The sequence below is a fragment of the Aedes aegypti genome, chromosome 2 (genome assembly GCF_002204515.2).
Source record: "Aedes aegypti strain LVP_AGWG chromosome 2, AaegL5.0 Primary Assembly, whole genome shotgun sequence".
In the NCBI taxonomy this organism is placed as follows: Eukaryota; Metazoa; Arthropoda; class Insecta; order Diptera; family Culicidae; genus Aedes; species Aedes aegypti.
In genome coordinates this window covers 8,022,501-8,044,500 of record NC_035108.1, presented here as the reverse complement: position 1 = coordinate 8,044,500, position 22,000 = coordinate 8,022,501, and the positions used below count along the sequence as shown (strand labels likewise).

At 37.9% G+C, this 22,000-nt stretch overlaps 3 protein-coding genes across 7 annotated transcripts in view; 1 reads left to right on the top strand and 2 right to left on the bottom strand.

Annotated features, from left to right (window-relative positions):
• Positions 1-1,366: 1,366 nt before the first annotated feature.
• LOC5579863 (adenine phosphoribosyltransferase) lies at positions 1,367-2,529 on the bottom strand. Its single transcript, XM_001664274.2, has 3 exons — positions 2,094-2,529; positions 1,796-2,033; positions 1,367-1,736 (listed from the first exon to the last, which is right to left on the bottom strand). Exons 1-3 carry the CDS (start codon positions 2,168-2,170, stop codon positions 1,500-1,502), a joined length of 552 nt encoding a protein of 183 aa, XP_001664324.1. The 5' UTR covers positions 2,171-2,529; the 3' UTR covers positions 1,367-1,499.
• A 9,388-nt stretch (positions 2,530-11,917) lies between these two features.
• Positions 11,918-22,000, bottom strand: part of LOC5579864 — a 90,025-nt gene continuing 79,942 nt past the window's right edge. Inside the window, exons 2-5 of the mRNA XM_001664276.2 lie at positions 12,866-13,055; positions 12,415-12,804; positions 12,231-12,337; positions 11,918-12,167 (exon numbers count right to left, since the gene is read on the bottom strand). Coding sequence (XP_001664326.2) covers positions 11,948-12,167; positions 12,231-12,337; positions 12,415-12,804; positions 12,866-13,055 — 907 coding nt within the window. The 3' untranslated portion in view covers positions 11,918-11,947. The remainder of the gene's footprint in view (positions 12,168-12,230; positions 12,338-12,414; positions 12,805-12,865; positions 13,056-22,000) is intronic.
• Positions 12,694-22,000, top strand: part of LOC5579865 (carbohydrate sulfotransferase 11) — an 88,260-nt gene continuing 78,953 nt past the window's right edge. For 3 of the 5 annotated variants that reach the window (XM_021839863.1, XM_021839862.1, XM_021839860.1), the window contains exon 1: positions 19,178-19,656. The gene's annotated coding sequence lies outside the window, so the exon portion shown is untranslated. Of the gene's footprint in view, positions 12,819-19,177; positions 19,657-22,000 lie in introns of those variants that run through there. The other 2 variants (XM_021839861.1, XM_021839864.1) reach the window with 2 other exon arrangements.

The following is a 22,000-nucleotide window of genomic DNA, read 5'->3' as shown; positions in this document are numbered from 1 at the left end:
AATATCCTGTGTTATGCACACAAACACGTTGGAACACTTTTTATCGGAACGGTATGGCATTTTCCATGAATGGACGTCGAGTCTAGTACACGCAAAAGTTTTTACGCAAAAGTATGGAACAACATTTTGATTCAAATGCCGAACACTGTGTTCATTCTGTCTCATATTCCGAACACCTTGACTCATATTCCGAACAGCACGAATAAATCACATTCAAATGAATAATTTCGCAAACAAATTTATCTGAGCTAGTTTTACTGGTCTCGAACTAGAGGATCATCACTACTCCAGAGGTATAGAATAGATTAGAAGAGTTTAAATTGGATTGCAATTGACTGCCATTTCCTTGCAGTTTGATGACATATTTCAGCAAAACATTTCAATCAAATCGCCATACAAAAACGGAGTGTTCGGAATATGAATCTGTTCGGAATTTGAGACAAAACGGTATTTATCTACTCTAGAAACTTTTGAGCTAGAAATTATTACGATTTTTTAGAGCTTCTTGCTGGCGTAATATGATACAGATAACTGAGTAAAATTTTAAAGATACGGCATCTGTTGACTTTCAAATCTCACTTTAAAACTTTTGTCTGCAAGAGACATCTCGATTGTCTAAAAATCTCGTTAATAAAGTCAAATCAATCAATCAATCTCGATTGTTGCATGAAACCCTGCAAACCATGTATTCCTGCTAATCATGCTAAGATATATGAGTTTGATTGTGATGCTTACTAGTACCTTCAACTGGCAAAATATAGAACCAATTGAACAAGCATACTGACCCCAGAATACAAACTAAGAGTTAATTCTCCTGCATCCTGCATGCTACCTTGAAAGCAGGACGGTGTTGTGAATGATGAATGGGGTATTCAACCGTGAAGGTACCACTGTAATAAACGGTTAAGTCGGGCTTATTATTGAGGTGGAAATTCTCGTATATGTTAAGGGATACAAATTATTGTTAGAATTAAACGGTAGGGTATTGAATTTGTGATTTGCTTTGTGGGTATTATAAACTTTTGCATGAAACTTAAAACTATGAAATACATAAATCCTACTCATTCTTTGGCAGTTAGATAGTCAAAGCAGAATTCAATTTCACAGTTAGGTCACAGGTCCAGTGAATGGTTTTGAATGGATAAGAATTTGTCCTGGCCATTTGGAGAACCAAATCACCTTAAAGGAATCTCCATAAAAAATGTACGAGCGTTTCTTCCAATAATAACTCCATAATTTCAAATGCATCCTGTTAATAGTCTTTCAAAGCAATTTCCTTTAAGTATTTCTTGGGTAGAATTTTTTCAAGGAATTCTTTTTTCATATGTGAACTAACACAACAATTGGAAATAAAGAATATACCGTATTTGTGTTTTGATAAGCTTTATTTATTTGCAACATAAACAACGTCCAACAACAGTTCAAATAATTTGAACATTGATTGTAGAATGAGAATCTGACAGTTGATAGCTGAATCCTCTGAACCTAAAGATTTCTAGCTACTCGACATCGTCGTACTGAATAAAGGAATGTACTTTAACTCCGGAAGCTTTCAATTTTTCGCGCCCTCCCAGCATGGTCAGCTCGATGATGACCAAATTCTGCTCGACAGTGCCACCAATCTGCTGCACCAGCTTGTTCGCGGCATCCATAGTTCCTCCCGTGGCCAGCAGGTCGTCAATGATTAACACTTTTTGACCTGGTAATATGCTACCCTGCTGGATCTCGAACACGTCCTAGAAGAAATCATCACTAGATTATTTCCTTTGGATATATCAACAAGCAAAATCCATACCGTTCCGTACTCCAGTTTGTACTCATACTTGACGCATTCACCGGGTAGTTTTCCTTTCTTTCGAATCGGAACGCATGCGATTCCCAGTTCAGCCGCTATCATTAAACTGAACAGAAAACCCCTGGCTTCGAGTCCAACCACCACCTGAACGTCCGGACAGGTGGCACGAATGTGTGCAATTATGAGCCGCTTCAGAGCCTGACATACCGGACCACTCCGTAAGGCGGTGAAGATATCTCTGTGTATGGAAAATGAATTTTAAATGATGAATTTTATTAGAAATGGTATAATAACTCACTTGAACAGAATTCCTTTCTTGGGGAAGTCAGGATACTCTCCTATGTGCTTCTTGATCAACTCCAAATCAGCAGTCATCTTCCGGGTACGCACTATCTGTGAATGCGATTATAGCCTCTTCCTAAGCACCACCAAACCAACCAACCAAATGCTGTCTGTGGACTTCTCTTATCAGCTCATGGATGTCACACTATCGATGAATGATTGTTCTAGTTTGGAATGGTCGTGGTGTTTGACTGTGAATGTCTAATTGAACTAAATCAATGGCACTATGTTTTCTTTCTTTTCCGATATCTGGTTGATGTGATAGATCTTTCGGTATGCAGACTAATGGGATAGATTTGTTTACTGCTACGCCCTTCGCTGTCGGCTTACCGAATTCTATCAGTCTGTTCTGAGCGTGTCAATGTCGTAAGCAGCAGCTGTAGCATTACAAACACATGCGCATGTAAAGGCATTTAAATTCGATACACCGTCATCGTAAGAGCTGACATCAATGATCCATCACATTGAGCTGACATAACTTGCTGCTAACGCTACTCCGTGTGATGGATTCATGGGAGTATGAAAACACACTTAACAATCCATGCCTAAAATCCATTAAGTTATAACCATATAATTAAAATCATTTTCTAAAGCTTGTCTGATTGGCTATTCCTTACATATGTCAAAATTATCAAATTTCGAACTTAATTACCTGCTAGTTTTGTAATTCTTTTATTATAAGTATTATTTCGAATATTACATTAAGTTTTTATATCTACGTATTGTGTTAGGCAACACTATCATCATGATTTGATAAAACTAAATTAAACTATCACTAACTGTTTGTTAATAACACATTACATTTCATTAGCCGTAGCAGTTCCGATTTTTAGGGTCATATGGTCCCCAAATTCAAATCGCGATAACTTCTCAAAAAGGAGATGGTTCATCATGGGGAGGGATTATTGTTAAAAAAGGTCTAAAAAATTATGAATTTTTGAATCTTTGGACGCTAATATCTCAGAGACAGTTCTATATAAATTTATACTTTCAATAGGGAGGTAAACTAATATAGCGTGTCTTTAGTGGTTTGACGACTCCTATTGATGATTTGACTTTCCTATTTATCCAGCTTTTTACGCTAGGCTGCTATAAATTTTGAATCACCCCCTTCTGGCATTTATTGCCCACACTATATTTTTTTATAGCCTAATCAAAGCAAGCTTTGTGGTTAAGTTTCAATGTTGACAATGAATTTGCTGTCAAACGTTTTCACTCTTGTTTTCCGGAATAGTATTTTGCAATTCTTTCATGCTTTTCTTCTATTTTTAGGCCAATAATCAAGCAATTTAAAGTAATCAACTGAGCCAAAAAGGAAGTACGAATGGACTCAATGGGCTAGTGTATCAGTATCTGCTTAAGTTCCAGTATTCCGCTCAAAAGCAAAATATGATGATTTTAAACAAAACGAAAGTGTAACATATTGCTGCACGCCCGGCAGAATCAATTTATTTAGGCTTATTGTACGAGTAGCGTGAAGTAAGATTTGTCGGTCTCGTATATCGAGGTGACAATTCTCGTGTCAAGTGAAGTGACCCTCCATTTGATTTGCGCGGCGAGTCGAGGCTCGCTTTACGAGACCGACATTTCTCACCCTCACTCGTAGAATATCCGATAAGCAAAATACGACATTACTGGCCAAGGACATCAAGTAGCGCGCAATAATACGGTGCTTATTAACCATATACGTAGACTTAATGCGACCAGTATTCCTTTACATCGGTTTGTTTCTATGTTTAAAACCGATTCAAAGTGATCGATTTTTAAATATATTAAGATAGACCGTGCGTTTAATAGTGCTTATATCTCTTAGAGCCAATATCGAATTACTAATATTATTCCACTATTATTTCAACTTTGCCAACAAATTGTTTTGTGTCGATGAAGCTCAATCCTCCCAAAATCTTTTATTCCGATACCAAACCTTCCGAAAGTTACGGTACAAAAAGTATGCACTGGGTGGCTGTATCAACAAACGATGTCTATCTCCAGGAATTCTAATGTAGCACCGGTGATTTGTCATATTTTAGATGTCCAGTGAATGAACGCAAGGAGGGTATCTAAAATCATATAAATAGAGCGTAATTAAATAAAATATAGTCAAGTTATAAATATAAATGAAAATACGTAAAAATCTGAAATGTGTGAAAATTTTTGACACTTGAATCAATAAATGCGAATCACTGCCTACTAAGACTGGACTATAAAAACTGTTGCCAAGGAATGTCAAAACAGAATCACCCCTTGTTGTTTTATAGCCAGCGTAAAAAGCTGGATAATTATCATGAGCTGTCCAGAATTCAAAGCAAAGTGTCCGGTATATGAGGCAAAAGTGAGGAAGCGTCCGGAATAAGAATCGTGGAAAGTCCACACATTTCTGTTCATTTAGAATTGTTCGTGCCCCGGAACCAAAATCTTCACCCACCATTCGAAAGTTAAGTGTTTTGTAGTCTCGATGACGCGAAGGAATCATACAGAATGATTTATATTTAATGCTTTTTGATGAGTTAAACTTCACTGAATCCTTAAGTGTCCGTAATATGAATCAAAACGGTACTGCCCATAACTGTATATTTGTTACATTCGACAAAAGTAGGCATTGAGTAAATGGAACACTAAGTGAGCATTTTATGGCAGTATGGGAAGAAACTAAAATTTCCATAAATTATCAGGAACTCAAAAGTGCTTAATTGAGCATGATATTTTGTACAGCTCATATCGTATATAGGGTGAATAATCAGAATATAATTCTGCTAGAAATTACTTTGCTGCTACATTACTAGGCTCATGCATAATCTCAATGTGACCGTTATGCGGTTACAATTACCAATGTGACAAAACAACTTGGTATTTTTTTCGAATTTTCTAAAACAAAATTACAGGTTTTAAAGTTGATCGAAAGTATACATCATTTGATGACTCTCCACGGTATTAACTTCAAACTGTCAAAACTGTCGAATGTGACTGATATGCAGTAATGGGCAGTGTAGTACACATTGATTAGTAGTAGAGCTGTGCGCCGCCGCGCCATGCCTCCGCTGCCGATTCATTTTACGTTTTGCCAACGCCGAATGAGGTATCGGCGGCGTGCTATGCCGATCAGCACTACGCCGCCGATTTTGTATTTTCACGCCGAAGAATAATTTGGTTCGTAAAATTTGATACTTTCACACTAAATAAATCGCACTCGCTCTGCGCGCGTGTGAAATATCATGAGATGTATGGATATGGGTTATGAAAAGAGTCTGCGTGATCTGCGGATTTGAATTCGAGACTTCTAATTTATTGGGTCACCAAGTGGCTCGGTAGCTTATTTGGTAAGTCTCGCTCGTCTAGCATGCAAGAGTCCTGGGTTGAAATCCCAACTGAGCACTTGGATTTTTTCATAATTTCGCCCATAATTTATCCATCTATACCAAGCGTAATGAGTTAATTACTTTTAGAGTTGTTCCAGGTTTTTTTAACAGAATTCTTTAGTAAATTCTTCATGATTTACAATACTGTGTTTTCAAAAATTCCTTTGGTAATTTCGACAAGAATTCTTTCAAAAAATGTCTTAGGGATTTTTGAAAAAAATCACTATGGCTGTGGAAGTTTCTTCGAGCGCACCTGTATTTTAGATGGTAGTTTTTACTGAATTGATAAACTTAATTAGTAACCATTGCTGAAGAAATATCCACCGAACACACCATTTGTTTATTCATCAGAAAAAGGTAATCTCGAGGATGAATCCTAGGCCCTGGGCCTAGGTATAAAAGTTTATTTTTCACTAAAATTGTTCTTTAAAATTTGACTTTAAGGTTTTGTTAGTTTCAAATTGGCATATAAGCAATGGAATAATCTAATTTTTGAGCAATGTAACGAACCCATCAAGGTTCCTTTAAGCTATTATGATTGAGAGAGAGAGCCCTTTTACATATCAGAACGATTAGGAGTCATTGAATAAATTGTAATCACTAAATTTCCGGCAAGTGTCCATTTTGCTCCGATATCTTTTAATTAGCCTTATTTTCGACCCAATTTTCTATCTTGCTTTTCTGACATTTGATATGATTTTCATAACCATGAATAAATGTAGCACGTCGTACTAACATCAAACTTGAAAACTACCCGAGGATAAATTAAACACACTGCCATTTTATGGTCTTAAAAAGAACATTTGCTTAACGTGTCCATTATGCCCCTAATTACCCTAACAATTTTTAGTGGCTTCACAAGTAAAAACTATCATATTTTATACTCAAAAAATAACTTTCTGTACATTTAAAGCTCTTATAAGCGGTTTCTTCACCACCGCTTAGGCCCTAAACCTGGTTTAATCGTATGGGTAAACGTGGTTTACGGCTTAAGCGAAGGTGTAGATATCGGGCCTTAGATGCATTTTTGATTTCTAAACTTGTTATTGACTTGACTACTTTTATTTTATCAAGAATTGTAATAACAAAAAACAATAACAACCATTTGCTCATGAAATAACATGATAACCAAGTCAATAACTGGTTCAGTTATTCATCCCCGCTCGAGTTTCAATTATTTCTCTTTTTTTTATTCCGCAATGATTTCCTCTAAGATATGCTCTTAGAATTCGTCCCAGAATTCCACAAGTTTTTTTATTGTTTTTCTGAAGAGATTCCTCCAAAGCTTTCCCCAGAACATCTTTGAGAGTTTCTTCAAACACTCGTGCAAGTATTATTCGAAAAGTTATTTCAAATGTCCAGCAGTAAAATTCCCAAAGATTCTTGTTACACAATTTTTTCGATAAATCAAACACATTTTTGAGTATTTTTGCTGATTATTTATTATTTTTCCAAGGATTTGTCCAGAACTATTTTAGGATTTTGTCAAGAGATTTGCTTAATGGATAAATAATGGATGAATTTTTCAAATATATTCTGTTAGTATTCCATCAGGAATTTTCTATCAAGAATATTTCTCCAAGTTTTTTCAGGGCTCGTTGCAAATATTTCTTTAGAAAATTTTCAAAGTTTTCAATATCCTTCAAAGAATATTTCAGATAAGCGAATATGAGACAACAATTTTAATCGCTGTATTATTTGAATTATTGTGATAGTGCATTAACTGTTTGATGGTTCTCATTTTAGTTTATATTTATGTGCCCAAATTTCCATAGCGCTTAACGCGAAAATGTTCATCATGATCTTGGTTGTTGCGTTGTAAGTTCGAATCTCACCAATCAAGATTTTTTCTCGTAATTTTCTCGACATTTCAGGACAAACAGTATCTTAGGGAACTCGTTGGCCTAATGGTATTATCCGCGGCTACAAAGAAAACCCATGCTGAAGGTGTCTTGGTTAATTTCTCGATCAGTTCAAGATCAGTTCAAGAAATTTCCACGATTTTCTTTGGCATAAAGTATCATCGTACCAGCCACACGAGACACGAATGCGAAAATGGTAACTTTAGCAAAGAAAAAAAACTATAAAATAGGAACGAAACGCCGAAAAATAGACAATTTTTAAACATTTAAATGCCCAACTGTCTCCACGCCGATGTACGCCGCCGTCGCCGCCGCCGAATATTGTCAACGGCGTGACGCCGCCGCCACCGATTCAAAATATTTCGGCGCACAGGTCTAGTTAGTAGGGAATTTTACCGCATGATGACGCTAGCTAAAAACCCTTCTGTAACTAGATCTTAAGATGGTCCTAAATTCTGATGATTTGATATATTGATGTCAATTCGGCAAAAGACTATAAGGCTATACACTACATGTTTGTTTAATTCAACATTATACGTCGAGAAGGCGCTAGTGAGCAACAAATATGCCAAGCTCGCATATCTCACGATGCAGAACAGCAAACAAAAATCGGTGTTTTTGGCAAAGTTGTTCGTTAGGTTTAGGACTATGTGTTGCATGCTTGGTTAATTCGGTATTCTATAACTAGGAGGCGCTAGTGAGCATTGAAAATTTAACATTTAAACACAGACAAACAGATGTAAAACTGACGAAATTTCCATCGACCATTTCAAATTCGCTTTGTTACAAATCTCACAACCAGAAGCGCGCGTATAGTTTTCTGACGTTTCACACTACCGCCATCAGCAGGTCTTGTTGCACGAAACAGTAAGTCGTGCAACATGCTCACCAAGTGATGGTAATGTAAACTGGGCGATGGATTTTAAAGAAATTACGTCTGTTTGTCTGTGATTTACATATTGGCCTGCATAGTTTTGATTGAAAGCATTTTGCAAATAGGAGGCTCTAGTGAGCATCAAATATTTTTAACTGATATCTCAGGATGCAAAACAGCCGGGGGCCATGCCCCATCTTTAGCCTTGATTCGGGAAGTCATGAAGTTTGGCATTTCACCTGCTAGGTTTCAGAACCGGCAATTTAGTGGCCAGTTCCCGAGCAAAGTCGGATAACTGGATGATATCAAATTGATAACAGCTTTTATTATCGCTGTTACCATTATGATATTTTGTTATCAGTGATAACCGAATGATAACACAATGTGTTATCATTGTATCCGTGACAGACATGTTTGATATCAGGTTGATAACAAAATATGTGATCAGATATCTTTCCCATAACATTTTAATAAAACGTGTGTTATTAAACAAAGTTGACTCTTCGTCACACAAAATTTTGTAAAATTGTTTGGAGCGTAAGTTTAATCCAATACACTCATTTCTCAGAAGTTTTCCGTGATTTATGACTATAATATTAAACAAAAATATGATGATGAAAGCTTAGTTATCAACTTGAACTCAGTGATAACATAATTCACTTTATTATTTGACGAACAAATTTGAGTTCTCATTTTTGTTATGTTGGCTGTTAATTCAGCCAAGATGATAACAAAATCAGTTATCAAATGATGATAACCAGGTAACAGAATTTGTTATCATTTTGCAATTCAACTTTGCTCGGGTTCCCTCAGGGAACCGGCTATCCGCAAGGCGATCAAGTCATCCAAAGACGTTTGAACCATATTTAGGCTTGATTTGTAAATACTTGATGATTGATATGTCCTAAGCTAGGTTTCAGAATCGTCAATATAATGGTCATTTCCACGAAGGAATCAGTTATGTGTAACAACCCAGTATGTGGCCAAGTCATCCAAAAACGCTTGAACTATGCTTCTTTAGACTTAGTTTACTAAAGCATCAACTTTGATTGCCCCAAGCCATGGACTTGAAATTAAAGTGGTTACTGATTCTTTAAGTTGGGTTATCTCAGTACTCTCTGTGATAAATCCGGAATGACTAGAATTATAGAATCGATGAGAGATGTAGTACTGTACAATTGTAGGGCACCTATGAACTCAAAATAAAAATAGCTGAAATAAGTGGGGGTTTACGATACCATTGAATATCCAGATATATGCAGAATAAGCAGATGTTTCTAGGGGCTTGTTAATAATAAATGTTGAAATCAAGTGAGAAACAACACCAGTAGATTCAGTAGATATTATAAATCTTGTCATCAGAGTAACTTGAAATTCATATTACAACCAATAAGCTCATAAACGATGTTTTGGCCTACAACGAAATTTTATGGTCAAGTATGGATATATTGAAACATTTTGTTTGATTAATAAGTCAAGCTGTATATCGAAATTGATACTCACAACTTCATTGTGTTTTGAAGATCTTAAGATTAACAATATTCATAGTAAAGCCTGTCCACGATAAATTTCGGACACGGATGGCGGGTGTACCACAGAAAGTTCGAGAATTTTACAGAAAGAAGGATTAACATCCTTGTCAACTGTTTATTTTGTAGATATAACTCTTTTATTCTGAAATAAACAATTGTTTTTGTTGAATTATGAGTAACTTTTTTTTGCTGCCATTATTTGGGTGTCCGAAATTTAACGTGGACAGGCTTTAGTAAACTTTCCAAGTCATATGAAGCTTTATGGGTAGGAATGAGTATATTTCACAAGAATTGGGTCAGTATAGACTGTAGTAGATATTGTAGATCACAAGGACCCCGAATCCCAGGATGATTTGGATAACTTCCAATATCCAATATCTTGTAAAAAAAATTGTGGACGCGTCTGTGAGGGCTGCTTAATGACTGCTGTGAAGCATTAAACGTAGAAATCACTCGCTTGAAAAAAATCATGGACCTGTGTACTGCCCATAACTGCATATTTGTAACATTCGACAAAAGTAGGCATTGGAAGTAAATGGATTATCAAGTGCATTTTATGGCAGTATGGGAGGAAACTAAAATTTCTTAAAATTACCAGGAACTCAGGTGTGCTTATTTGAGGCTGATATTTTGTACAACTCATATCGCATACTAGGTGAATTGTCAGAAAATAATTCTGATAGAAATTTCATTGCTATCACATCACGAGGCTCATTTATAATCTCAATGTGACTGTTATGCGGTTATAATTATCAATGTGACAAAACAACTTGCTATTTCTAGAACAATCTCACAGATTTCAGTAAGTTGATCGAAAGTATACATCATTTAATGACTCTCCATGGTATTAACTCAATTTTGTCAAAAATGTAGAATGTGACTGTTTTGCAGTTATGGGCAGTGTAGATAATGGCCAAAATTTCAAAATGTTCTGGAGACCTTATCATTGTTTTAGCTTAATTATACATTTTTAAATCCCCTGGTGCATCGTAACTTATTACAAATAACTGGTCTGTTCACTTTTTGCATGAAAACATTTTCTTCCAAATGATAAATGAGTTCTAAAAGGAAGTATATGTGATTTTTACCCTACCTGACCCAGAGATGTTCTGAAATAACTTTGTTTGCAACACTCCGAGTGTACACTTTCCCATTACTCATGAAACTACAACTAATAGTGAAGCAATCCTCAAAATTTCATTGAAAAATATTGAGTTATGCTCAAACACGAGCAATTGGAATTTTGTATGTCAGCCGCGTAGCCTACGGGTTAAACGAAAAACTTGCAACGATCAGTACGCCACCATCATTCAAATAACGGAGGTATTGAAAATTTAAATGACAATTGTGGATTTCGATACCCAAGACTGTGTTACTTTTAGAATCCCCCAGTCTACTAATAACAATACAAAGTAGTTACACAACTTCACTAAAGTGTATCTTAAAATTCGAAATGGAACGGTTTTCACAGTTTTCCTCTTTCCTCCTTTTCCTGTCACACAAGATTCACGAATTCACCAAAATAATCGAAATGATCACTGCACCTTCTATTCCCCGCAATTGTTTTATCTCCTATTTAGTAGTGCCGTAACAGATAGCTCATAAACCAAATGACCGGTCGATGTTTGGCAATCTATACAACCGAAAACAAATTATAAAAGACCGACACTCGAGGATGATCCAATTTTTTTCATTTCCAATCGGATAGCTAACAGAAATACACCAAATCATGAAACATTCCCTGCTCCTGGCAGTGATCAGCTGCATTTTGTGCATCCAAGCCGCACCGATTGAGAACGTAAAAGCCGCAATTGAAGAAGCCAATCCACTGTACGTTCTGTCCAGCAGCGCTCATCACATCCCGGATGACGATCCGCTGGTGTCGATTTTCGTGGATATCTTGCACGACGGAGATGGCGAAACCGATCCCGAACCTTACGAAGAAAATGCTGCAGCTGAAGCAGAAGCCGTGCAATCTCCGAAGGAACAGATGAAAAAGCGAGTGCTGGCAGTGGCGGATGATGAAACAACCGAGGACGTGGAGGATGGGGAAGTTGACGAAGAAAGAGACAACCGCATCGGAAAGTTCGTCAACATTCACGTGGGCATTGACAACCGCGGAAACGGTAACGGAGATGGACTTGTCAATTTACCGATGTAAGAGGAAAAATGCTGAAATTGTATATTTAGATAGTGGATTTTGAATAAATGGAATCAGTTTTTAGTTCTTGTAATAGAATCCTGTGAACGTCTGAGGGATTGTCGATTTTAGCGGACAATTCGTCTAAAAGGCTTTCCTTGAAGTCCATCACAGAGGTTAGTGTATCCTCAATCAATTTGATTGAGCATTTTTCTTCATAATCAGAATAAATGGCGTTTAGCATTGCAAGTATTTGATGAGAATGTCTAAAAAAAAAACAGGTAATTCTTTATCGAGATCGACACCCAATTAAAACCATTTCTTCTTACGTGCAGTAAATCTTCATCTTTTGTCGCGTCGGTTTTAGCTCGTCTAATCTTATCAGCATCGAACGCCAGTATCCGTTATCGTCATAATAGAGTATATTGGGAAGTTCCTGGAAATAAAACACACAAACGGACGAATGTTATCAAGCGTTTAGCTATATCTAACAAATCAACGGGAAAGACCTACCTCTTGATGCAGCTCCTCAGCAGCACAGCCATGATTAATCAATCTAAACTTCAGTGTCTCGATGCAAAATCGATGGAAGCCGCGTTTCGGTACAGTTTCGAATGTAAGTTCCAGGGCCAAGTACTCCGAAGTGGCCGTTATTGCGAGCAGATCTTTGAAAGTATCTCGTCCATTGAAGACAACTGCTAAATCTACGCTGTATAAATCGGTTCGTTTCACTTCAACCAGTCCCACAAACAGTTGAAGACCGGGGCAGGAATCTTGACCAGTTGTGGCTACGTCGTACGTTACGAAGCATTCGAAGACGGTTGATAATTGGATTGTTTTTAGGTGGGAAAGCTTAGCAGTGGCCAACAGGATTGCTGTTTGTCCGGGGTGCAGTGCATTGATCTAAAACAAGTCGGGTGAGTTCTAACGCATTAAGTATAGTTATTTTCAACTTGATATTTACCTTCGGTTGTATCCATTCCTGTTGAAAGAGTGGAACATCTGAGATAATGTCTTCGGATTCCAAGATTTGCTCCCAGTTTTTGAAGTTGAAGTCATCGTCTTTCAGTTGATAATATTTAAAGTAATATTCGAACGGCTTCTGCTGGTCCGGGTTCTTGAGGAACAACTTCAAATTTGTAAGGGTGAGACGTCTAAAAAATAATGTTGGTATTTAACATAGGGTCGATGTACCAATAGCCGCATAGCTAAGAACAAATATTCGTATAAAATCGAAAAATAACGCTAGCGTCATTATGTTTACATCATCTTAAAGCTTTTTATCTTGGTTTTGTGGGAAAAATATGAAAACTGAGAAAATTCATATGTTTGCATTTATTATCGCTTGTGCCACTATAGGAATACATGTGCCTATAGTAGCACTATTTCTAATTTCTGTTCCTATAGTAGCACTAGCATCACGCCGTTGGCAAAATACTAATCAAAACCGTATTTTTACAAAGCTTTTATATTTTTCCTTCAAAGAGTGGATCAAAAGCTTTCGCTTGATGTAAAAAAAATACTTAATTCATTAATTATTTCGTATAATAAAAAATAGTTTCTCTCGGTAGAGCTACTATAGGAACAATAGGTTAACTATAGGCGCAAGGGAGCTCAAATTTTTAGCAAAACTAATTATTTCGATCATTTTTTTTTTTTTTTTTTGAACAAAATCAAGCTGTGTATCAATGGTACTTAGATAAATAGCTCCTGACCTTCATGTCAAAAATATTTTGAAAAGATTCATAGCAAAACGGCCGTAAAAAGCCACTAGTGCGACTATAGGGGACTGACCCTATGTGAACTTAATCAATACATCCTTGCTTCTATTTCGTTCTGGGCTGGGAGGGAGAAACCAATACAAATTTTTTGTACATCAAGGTGAGCCGAGATTTAGCTGTCACGAACTGTCACTGTGAGCCCAGATCTTAAAGAGTGGACAAACATGGTAGAAGCGCGTAATTCATCAGAACATATTTTTGCATTTTATCAAAGTTGACAACAATCGATTTATTCTCAATGGACCGATGCACAAGTTCACTATTTTGACGTTTGAGCGGTGCCAAATTCACACGTTACCATGGCCACATAAATAACACGGCACCGCTCAAACGTCAAAAAGTGAATTCGTGCATTGGTCCATTCCTGCACATCCAAAAGCAATGTCACGATCAGAACTGGGAATGGTAATATTAGTAGGCTTGAGTTTTTGCGAAAATCACGTGGTTCTTCTAATACCGTCGTTGGGGGTGACAATGGGTCAAAAAGGGATATGTGCGATTTATTTTTTGAATAACTATCGCAATTTAACTCCAATAAACTTCAAATTTGGTGTGTATGTACTTTGATGGTACATTAGCAACTGTTCAAAAAATTAAAGACAAATATATATTCACAGCGGCACCACAAGTGAATGAAAAATGACCCAATCTCACCCCATAGAGGGGGTGACATTGGGTCACTGTAATTGAAATAACTTGTTTTTGAGAATATGATTTCAAAACCATTCACAACTCAAAAATATTGACAAAAAAACGATGCAAACAAGACAAAAAGATATCTAAGATGTTTCACATGTATGATAAACCCACTTAAAAGAAAGATTATACTGAAAATTGAAGAGCTATGAGAAACAATATGTAAACCCAACATTTACCGTCAAGTTTACATAAATTTTCTTGGTTTTTCCCTCAAATTGTCTTCGAAGTCTCATCCCCATTGCTATAAAGCCCCTTCAGTTTCCCCAAATGTGTACTGAAACAGTGATTATTTTAAACCTTCGCAAATAGTTAAATTTCGGTGCGACATTCCACGATCAATAAATTTCAGGCAGAAGTTGACGTCATAATCCCAGTATTTCAGCGATCCAACTCATTTGTACTTCCGTGAGATGTTTCTAAAATATGTAAACACTGATAAATAATAAAATTTAGAAAAAAAACACCCTTTTGATAAAAAATTACGATGTTGCTGCGCACGAAACACAGTTGCTGGTCTGAGAAGTTGTCAAAATACGTTGCATTGTTATTTAATGCACGGAATCCTCAAGTAGACTTGTTTGGTGTTTCATAAATGCTGTATTTAGAAAGAATAAACACATCTTAATCTTAAGGGGCCCAGATAGCCGTAGCGGTAAACGCGCAGCTATTCAGCAAGACCAAGCTGAGGGTCGTGGGTTCGAATCCCACCGGTCGAGGATCTTTTCGGGTTGGAAATGTTCTCGACTTCCCAGGGCATAGAGTATCATCGTACCTGCCACACGATATACGCATGCAAAAATGGTCATTGGCAAAGTAAGCTCTCAGTTAATAACTGTGGAAGTGCTCATAAGAACACTAAGCTGAGAAGCAGGCTCTGTCCCAGTGGGGACGTAACGTCAGAAAGAAGAAGAAGAAGAAACACATCTTAATGAAAAAAGATAACACCCGGCACCGTAAAATGTCAAAAAAGTAGACTTGCAATTTCATTTACTATCGTTCTTGCTTGACCCAATCTCACCCCCATTTTCAATGTTTTAGACATCGTACCGAAAAAAATGATTTTTTTGTGGGAAAATCAAACAGATTCCGGAAAATACCTGTGATGTGTAATGAAAAGACTTTCAACATTCTACTAATATAACGATAGAGGCTAGAGTACATGCGTGATACTTTGTACAGGAGAAATTTAATGGTGTAAATTTTATCTAGTTTCAACATGCAAGTTTATTGATGTAGTACACAAAAACTACTATTTTTAAAAATGTATATTATTATGTTTCATGTGTAATAATATGTTCCCTAACATATGAATTATTAATTTTAGTAATATCAGCGTTATTAGCTGAAATATTTAACAAAACATATTTTTCCGTTTTGACCCAATCTCACCCCCTAGACCCATTGTCACCCCCATCGACGGTAGTTCATAATTGTGAATCTCATCAAGTAGCCTATGATGGGTACATGAATTGAAGTCTGTAAATGCGGGAAATAGAACATTTTTCTACAGTAGTTTTGAGTTTCCCTTAGCAACGGGGGTTTTGCTATTTTCAAGGAATGCTACGCTTGCCTACTGTAGTGTGAATTTCAGAACTTTTCCCAGCTCTGGTCACGATAACACCTTTTATATTGATTGAGTATAAAGTATTGAAACACGCATCTTTTTACTCTTTTCCAATAAAAATGAATGTAAAATACACAGAAAACTTTGGCCATTTTCACATGTTATTCCGGAAAGATCGAAGGTGCACAACAAAAGAAAACCAGCGATTTTCCTCAAGCCTACCTTGATTATCGTTGATGAGCTGGAGTTATCTTGCAGTTTGGAAAAATGTTGTTTCATATTTCGTGTGTAGTATATGTGCCTCCCTCCCAGGTTCTGGGTATGCATTTTGCATGCTGATCCAACTGCCCGGCAGGCAACAGTAGTGCTCCTGGTGGGTAGAATATATCAAAGTAATCCAGGCTACTATGTTTTACAGCGAAAAAGCAGTGTTGCTCTGAAAGTAATTGAATGATCATCTCAGCATGAATTAGACTTTGTTATCAATAATAACAAATTATCCTTACGTTCCATAAAAATGTTGTCTTCGTCAAAGTTGTAGCTGGGAAGATTTCAAATGAATAGAGTTTGTTCACTTTTCCATAAGTTTTTATAACGAGCTGTTAGAGGACTGTACACAAAAAGTTTGGCTTTTCCATAGTAATTTCCATACAAACTTCAAATTGCGTGTGCACCACCAAATTTCGTCCAAATCACTTCAAATGTTGGGAGAACGATTAGCATCATAATTGACACCGTTTAAGCATAGGGGAGCAAAAACTTTAAAATTTGCAACAGCCTAGTGTAATATGCTTCAACGCCGATAATTATGAGAAAATTAAAATTCGAAAGAACAGCCTTTGATCAAAAGAAGAAATAATCTCTTATGAAAATGTAAGAAAGTATAATAAAATAATCGTTCATACTGATGGAATGGAATAACAAAGAGCTACATACTAATGACTTAAAGAAGGTTAAATTATCAGTTAAAATAGGAGCGATTTTTATCCAAGAACAATTAAGGTACCGCGGGGCAAGTGGGAACGAAAAAAACGATAGTTCTCGCGGAACATTACTAAAGGACCTATGTACAAATGAGAGATTCTCTCCTCTCTCGTTCTCCTTCGATTATAACAGTGGAATACTGAAGATTTTGGGAAGTTTTTCACTATAGATCGAATGTCAATTTCCTTGACTAGCGTTTCATACAAAAAACGCAACAGAAGAGGTTAATGTGACTCAGTTATTAATGAAAGAGAAAGTAAACAAAGAGAGCCTCTCAATGTTAGATAGGTCCTTTAGTAATGTTTCGCGAGAGTTCCAACAAATTGTTCTATTAAATTTTCAAATGTCAATATTTTTCAAATTAAACAACACAATCACATTTTGGCAACATATTTGCTGGTGTGTGCATGAAACTGATCGAATAATTTCGAAATTGTGAAAACCTTGGAAGAAAGCTTTAGAATGAGCCATTGGACGCAGTTACCTCGCTAAACGGGGCAAGTGGGACACATCCAGTTTCATGCGTCAATCCACATCAGTAAGTCAACCATTACAATAATAGGATTGGTAAATCATAGATTTTTAATTTTAAGTACATATTTGATGTACATAAGAGATCAACCATAAAATACGTAACGTTTTAGGAAGAAAACCTTTATTTAATAGTATGTCACCTCACATTTTATATTACGTGAAAATTCCTCAATAAAAGCGTAAAGAAGAATTAAACATGTTCAAAATATATCATTCATGAGTTGTTGATTAAAATGCAGCACATAAACAATCAATAATTGACGAAAATATGTTTTGTTATTATTTATATGCATGGCAGAAAACCACTTAATGGGGTGGAATTGTTTTCCACCACTACTTAATTAGGTAGAAATAACAAATCAAGTTCAAATAAAATAGAAAAGTAATCGTTCTCATGATGCATTTCAAATTTCATCTTCGTGTTTGTTCAATTTTGAAGTCGTTTTTCATAAATAAAAAATAAAGAATAATTACACTTTTCTTCTCCCTTTTCTGCAATTACGTAATTTGAGATTGATCTTTTTTTTGATAAAAATCACTCGTTTGAATGTTTTAGTGCTACTCTCTAGGAAAATGTATGAAACGTATACGAAAAGTTTTGATTCTGGTTTTTGTTTTGATAGGTCCCACTTACCCCGGGTACAAACATATTTTGGGGTAAGATAGACCATCAAAAATTTCATATGAAATGAAAACAAAATACTGGTTTATCGTTAGCAGCTTGTAATAATACTTAAAATTGTAGCTCCTTGATGGAAATTCGATTTATAACACATTTATTTTTTGCGAGTCAATGCAAGACGTGAAACGTGTCACAATTTATCATGCAAGTTGAAAATGGCGCTGAACTGACAACTGTTACATGAACCACATGGTAATGCAAATAACAATATGTTTAGTACTAAATACATTCCTTGTCATTGTATCTTCAACTTTCTAGAAGAATACCCCCATGAAAAACTTTTCCTAAGTGAGCTATGACAAAACGCCCCACTTACCCCGTATTCTCACTTGCCCCGGGGTACCTTACACCAGCAAAACTTAAAAAACGCTCAAGTTGAAAAAAGAGATTTTTTTCTTCGATAATATCATAAAAATGTACATGGGAACTGGGTGGAAACTGCATGTTTTCTTAAATTGTTTTATCATAAAAATAAACTATATTTCAGATGTAATAGGACAAAAATAGGACGTGCTCTGTTGTCATAACACAATAGGAATATATTTTCATTCATTAAATTTGGAATTAAAAAAGAAAATTGTTTAAAAGCAATAATAAATACTTACCGTATAAAACATTCTCATTTTTTTCATCTTTCGCAGAGAGTGTGAAGTTGTAAACCAATAGTACGTTAAAAATGATTCCAGGTTCACCCTAATCAAACAATTTCACATGATGCAATCACTCCAATAATGCATCCTTTGTCGGTGTTCCTTTCCATCCCGTCCTGTTCTCATTTTCCATCTACAATGAACCGCGTGTTGTTCCTCTCTCTCTCTGTTTTTCCCACCTCGCTACCAATCCTTGAAATCATCTGATTAGGTAACTCAGAGGAAAAGCGCACGCGGAAAATGCTGCATAATCCCACACCAATCAACCAAAACCCCACAAGCGGCTCTGTTTGAGAAGTAACTCACTCTCCCAATCGCTCGCTTCGCCAGTAGTTAGCAGGTAGAGCACCGCTTCGCCGTTAATAAACATTCTACACGGGTTCAAGCTGCGGCTCAGTTTCGCGGAGAACTTCGAGCAGGCCACATCGGTTTGCCACACACGGAAAAGCGCTCCAAGGCAGGAAAATCCACCAAGAAAAGGGGCATACTCGCGCGCGCCTGCCCCAAAAAACGCACCACCATTCATTCCACTAGTCTGATTCTTTACATTTCCTGTCTAGTTCCTGTCGAAACCGATCTGTAATATTCCGTAATCCTTTCAGTGTTCATTTGTAAGAAGCAACGATTATTTTTTATCGGAAGCAAGCGTAAAAATAAGCCTCGAGTGAAAGATTGTCACCGGGAATCGTCCCAAAATCTGCTGCTGTTTTGTGATGTTCTATTTTTAATAGGGAACCCAAAATCAAGACGTGATTTCAAAGAGAAACCCGACAAAGCATGAATTAAAGTGGTTTTTTGTCCCCTCAGCATCATCGTCCGAGTTCGAGCATAACTTCTTCGTGGGAAATTCGCTGTGAAAAGGTGAACAAAAAATCAATCAATGACCGACTAAACAGAGGGAGAATGGAAAACTTGACTCGAACGATGCATCATAAACTCACATGAAAACTTAAAGGAGAAAGAGAGTCTGCAGTATGGCTGTGGAGTGATTGTATACTTGGTTACCGAAAATTAAAGCTGTTCTAGGGGAGGAAGGTGTGGTTGTTTGGAGGTTGAGGGTTGGGCGGTGGAGGAGATGGGTGATGTTGGAAGGAGCATCGAAGATGTTGAATACTGGGGTAAAATGAAAGCAAGGAATGCGAGGAAATCTTGCGTTGCGAAAAAATTGGCATATCTTCCCAAGGAGCAAGGGGAGCAATACAGCATTTGGCTATCTCCATCTATATGCTACTGTGGGCTGTTTTTTTTTTTTTTGTTTTTTACAAGGGGGAAATCTGCAAACAGATCCCCTGAGAAGATAACTCAGGGAATGCGGGGATGACGCACCAACGACGACCCGCTAAAACCAGCCTATGCACTGTGCATGAGCAATTCATTTAGAATTGCTCAAGTGGTGAACAGTGCATCGACATGACCCTTGGACTCAGACCCTCATCTCCCCGGAACCACCTTACGGTATTTCTTCGGGAAGGGACCAGTGCATATAGCACAACACGTGTAGCAGAAGTAGCCTAGGCAAACTGCTTCTCCTAGCCGACTTAAACAATGTTACAAGGGACCAGCCTCGGCAGGGCTAATCCTCTGCAGCCAACTCTTGGTCGGCGCGCCATAGACGCTGCAATTCTAACATAATGTGAGTGACAGCCGTGGTTACTGCATTCCAGCACTCGGCATCCGCACACATTCTCTCTATAATATTGTCGGGGGACGTGTCCCCTCCGCATGTAGTGAGCATGCGACCTCTCACAACAATGAAACGGGGGCAATCGAACACGACATGCTCCGCTGTTTCCTCTACACCAGCACAATTGGGGCACGCAGGAGATTCTGAGTGCCCGAACCTATGCAGGTACTGTCTATAGCAACCATGTCCTGACAGAAACTGCGTCAGGTGGAAGTTCACTTCCCCATGGCTTCTACCATACCAATCTGACACATTTGGTATTAGTCGATGGGTCCATCTACCCTTAGTGGAGTTATCCCATTCCTGCTGCCAGCTTCTGAGCGTTTCCTCTTTACACGTGTCGCGGACTCCTCTGGTACCCCTTTGGTTGAAGCATTGAACATCTTCCTTGATGATGAGCCCGATGGGCGTCATCCCGGCTATGATGCACACGGCCTCTTTAGATACCGTCCGGTATGCACTTGCTACTCTTAAGCACATTATCCTGTACGTGCTTTCCAACCGCTTTAGGTTTCTGTTCGTTCTAAGCGCTTTTGACCAGATTGGTCCTCCATACCTTAGTATGGATAGCGCCACGCTTGCCAGCAGCTTGCGTTTGCTGGCAATTACAGCAGAGCTGTTAGACATCATCCTCGAAAGCGCCGCTATAGCCGTAGATGCCCTTTTACAGGCATATTCAACGTGGCTAGCGAAGCTCAGCTTGTCATCGATCATTACCCCAAGATGCCTAAGGGATCGCTTGGACTCTATGGTGCAATCACCTACCGAGATAAGCGCCCGTTGCTCGGACCTGCGGTTGTTGACCACCACCACCTCAGTCTTGTGACGGGCCAGTCCTAGTTTCCTAGACTTCATCCACTCCTCAACCAGGGAAATAGAGTGCGCTGCTGTCAACTCTACTTCCTCCATCGATTCACCATAGACCACTAGGGTGATATCGTCGGCGAAGCCAACAATCTTAACACCCGTCGGAAGGGGCAGCCTCAGTACGTCATCGTACATCGCATTCCATAACAGCGGGCCCAGGATTGAACCTTGAGGTACTCCCGCGGTAATTCGAACGCTTTTCTGCCCCTCCTCTGTGTCATACAGTAGAATCCTACCATCAAAATAGCTTTCTAGAAGCTTACACAACTGCACCGGTACCTTGAGGCGGTGAAGCGCGTGTGCTATTGCTTCCCAGCTTGCGCTGTTGAACGCATTCTTCACATCCAGAGTGACAACCGCGCAGTAACGGATGCCGCTCCTTTTATGCTCGATTGCCACCTCAGCTGTTTGAACGACCGACTGGATGGCGTCCAGAGTAGATTTACCTTTTCTGAATCCAAACTGGTTGTTGGACAGGCCGTCTGCACTCTCCGTATACGGTACTAGTCTGTTGAGAATCAACCTCTCCAATAACTTGCCCGTCGTATCTAGTAGACAGATAGGTCTATACGCCGACGGGTCACCTGGTGGTTTCCCCGCCTTTGGTAGTAGCACCAATTTCTGTCGTTTCCATACATCCGGGAAGATTCCTTG

Coding starts and splice junctions, on each gene's coding strand:
- LOC5579863 (XM_001664274.2), bottom strand. CDS start 2,170: ATGACTGCTGATTTGGAGTTGATCAAGAAGCACATAGGAGAGTATCCT. Junction 2,034..2,093: donor AAGAAAGGAATTCTGTTCAA/GTGAGTTATTAT, acceptor TTCCATACACAG/AGATATCTTCACCGCCTTAC. Junction 1,737..1,795: donor ACAAACTGGAGTACGGAACG/GTATGGATTTTG, acceptor GATTTCTTCTAG/GACGTGTTCGAGATCCAGCA.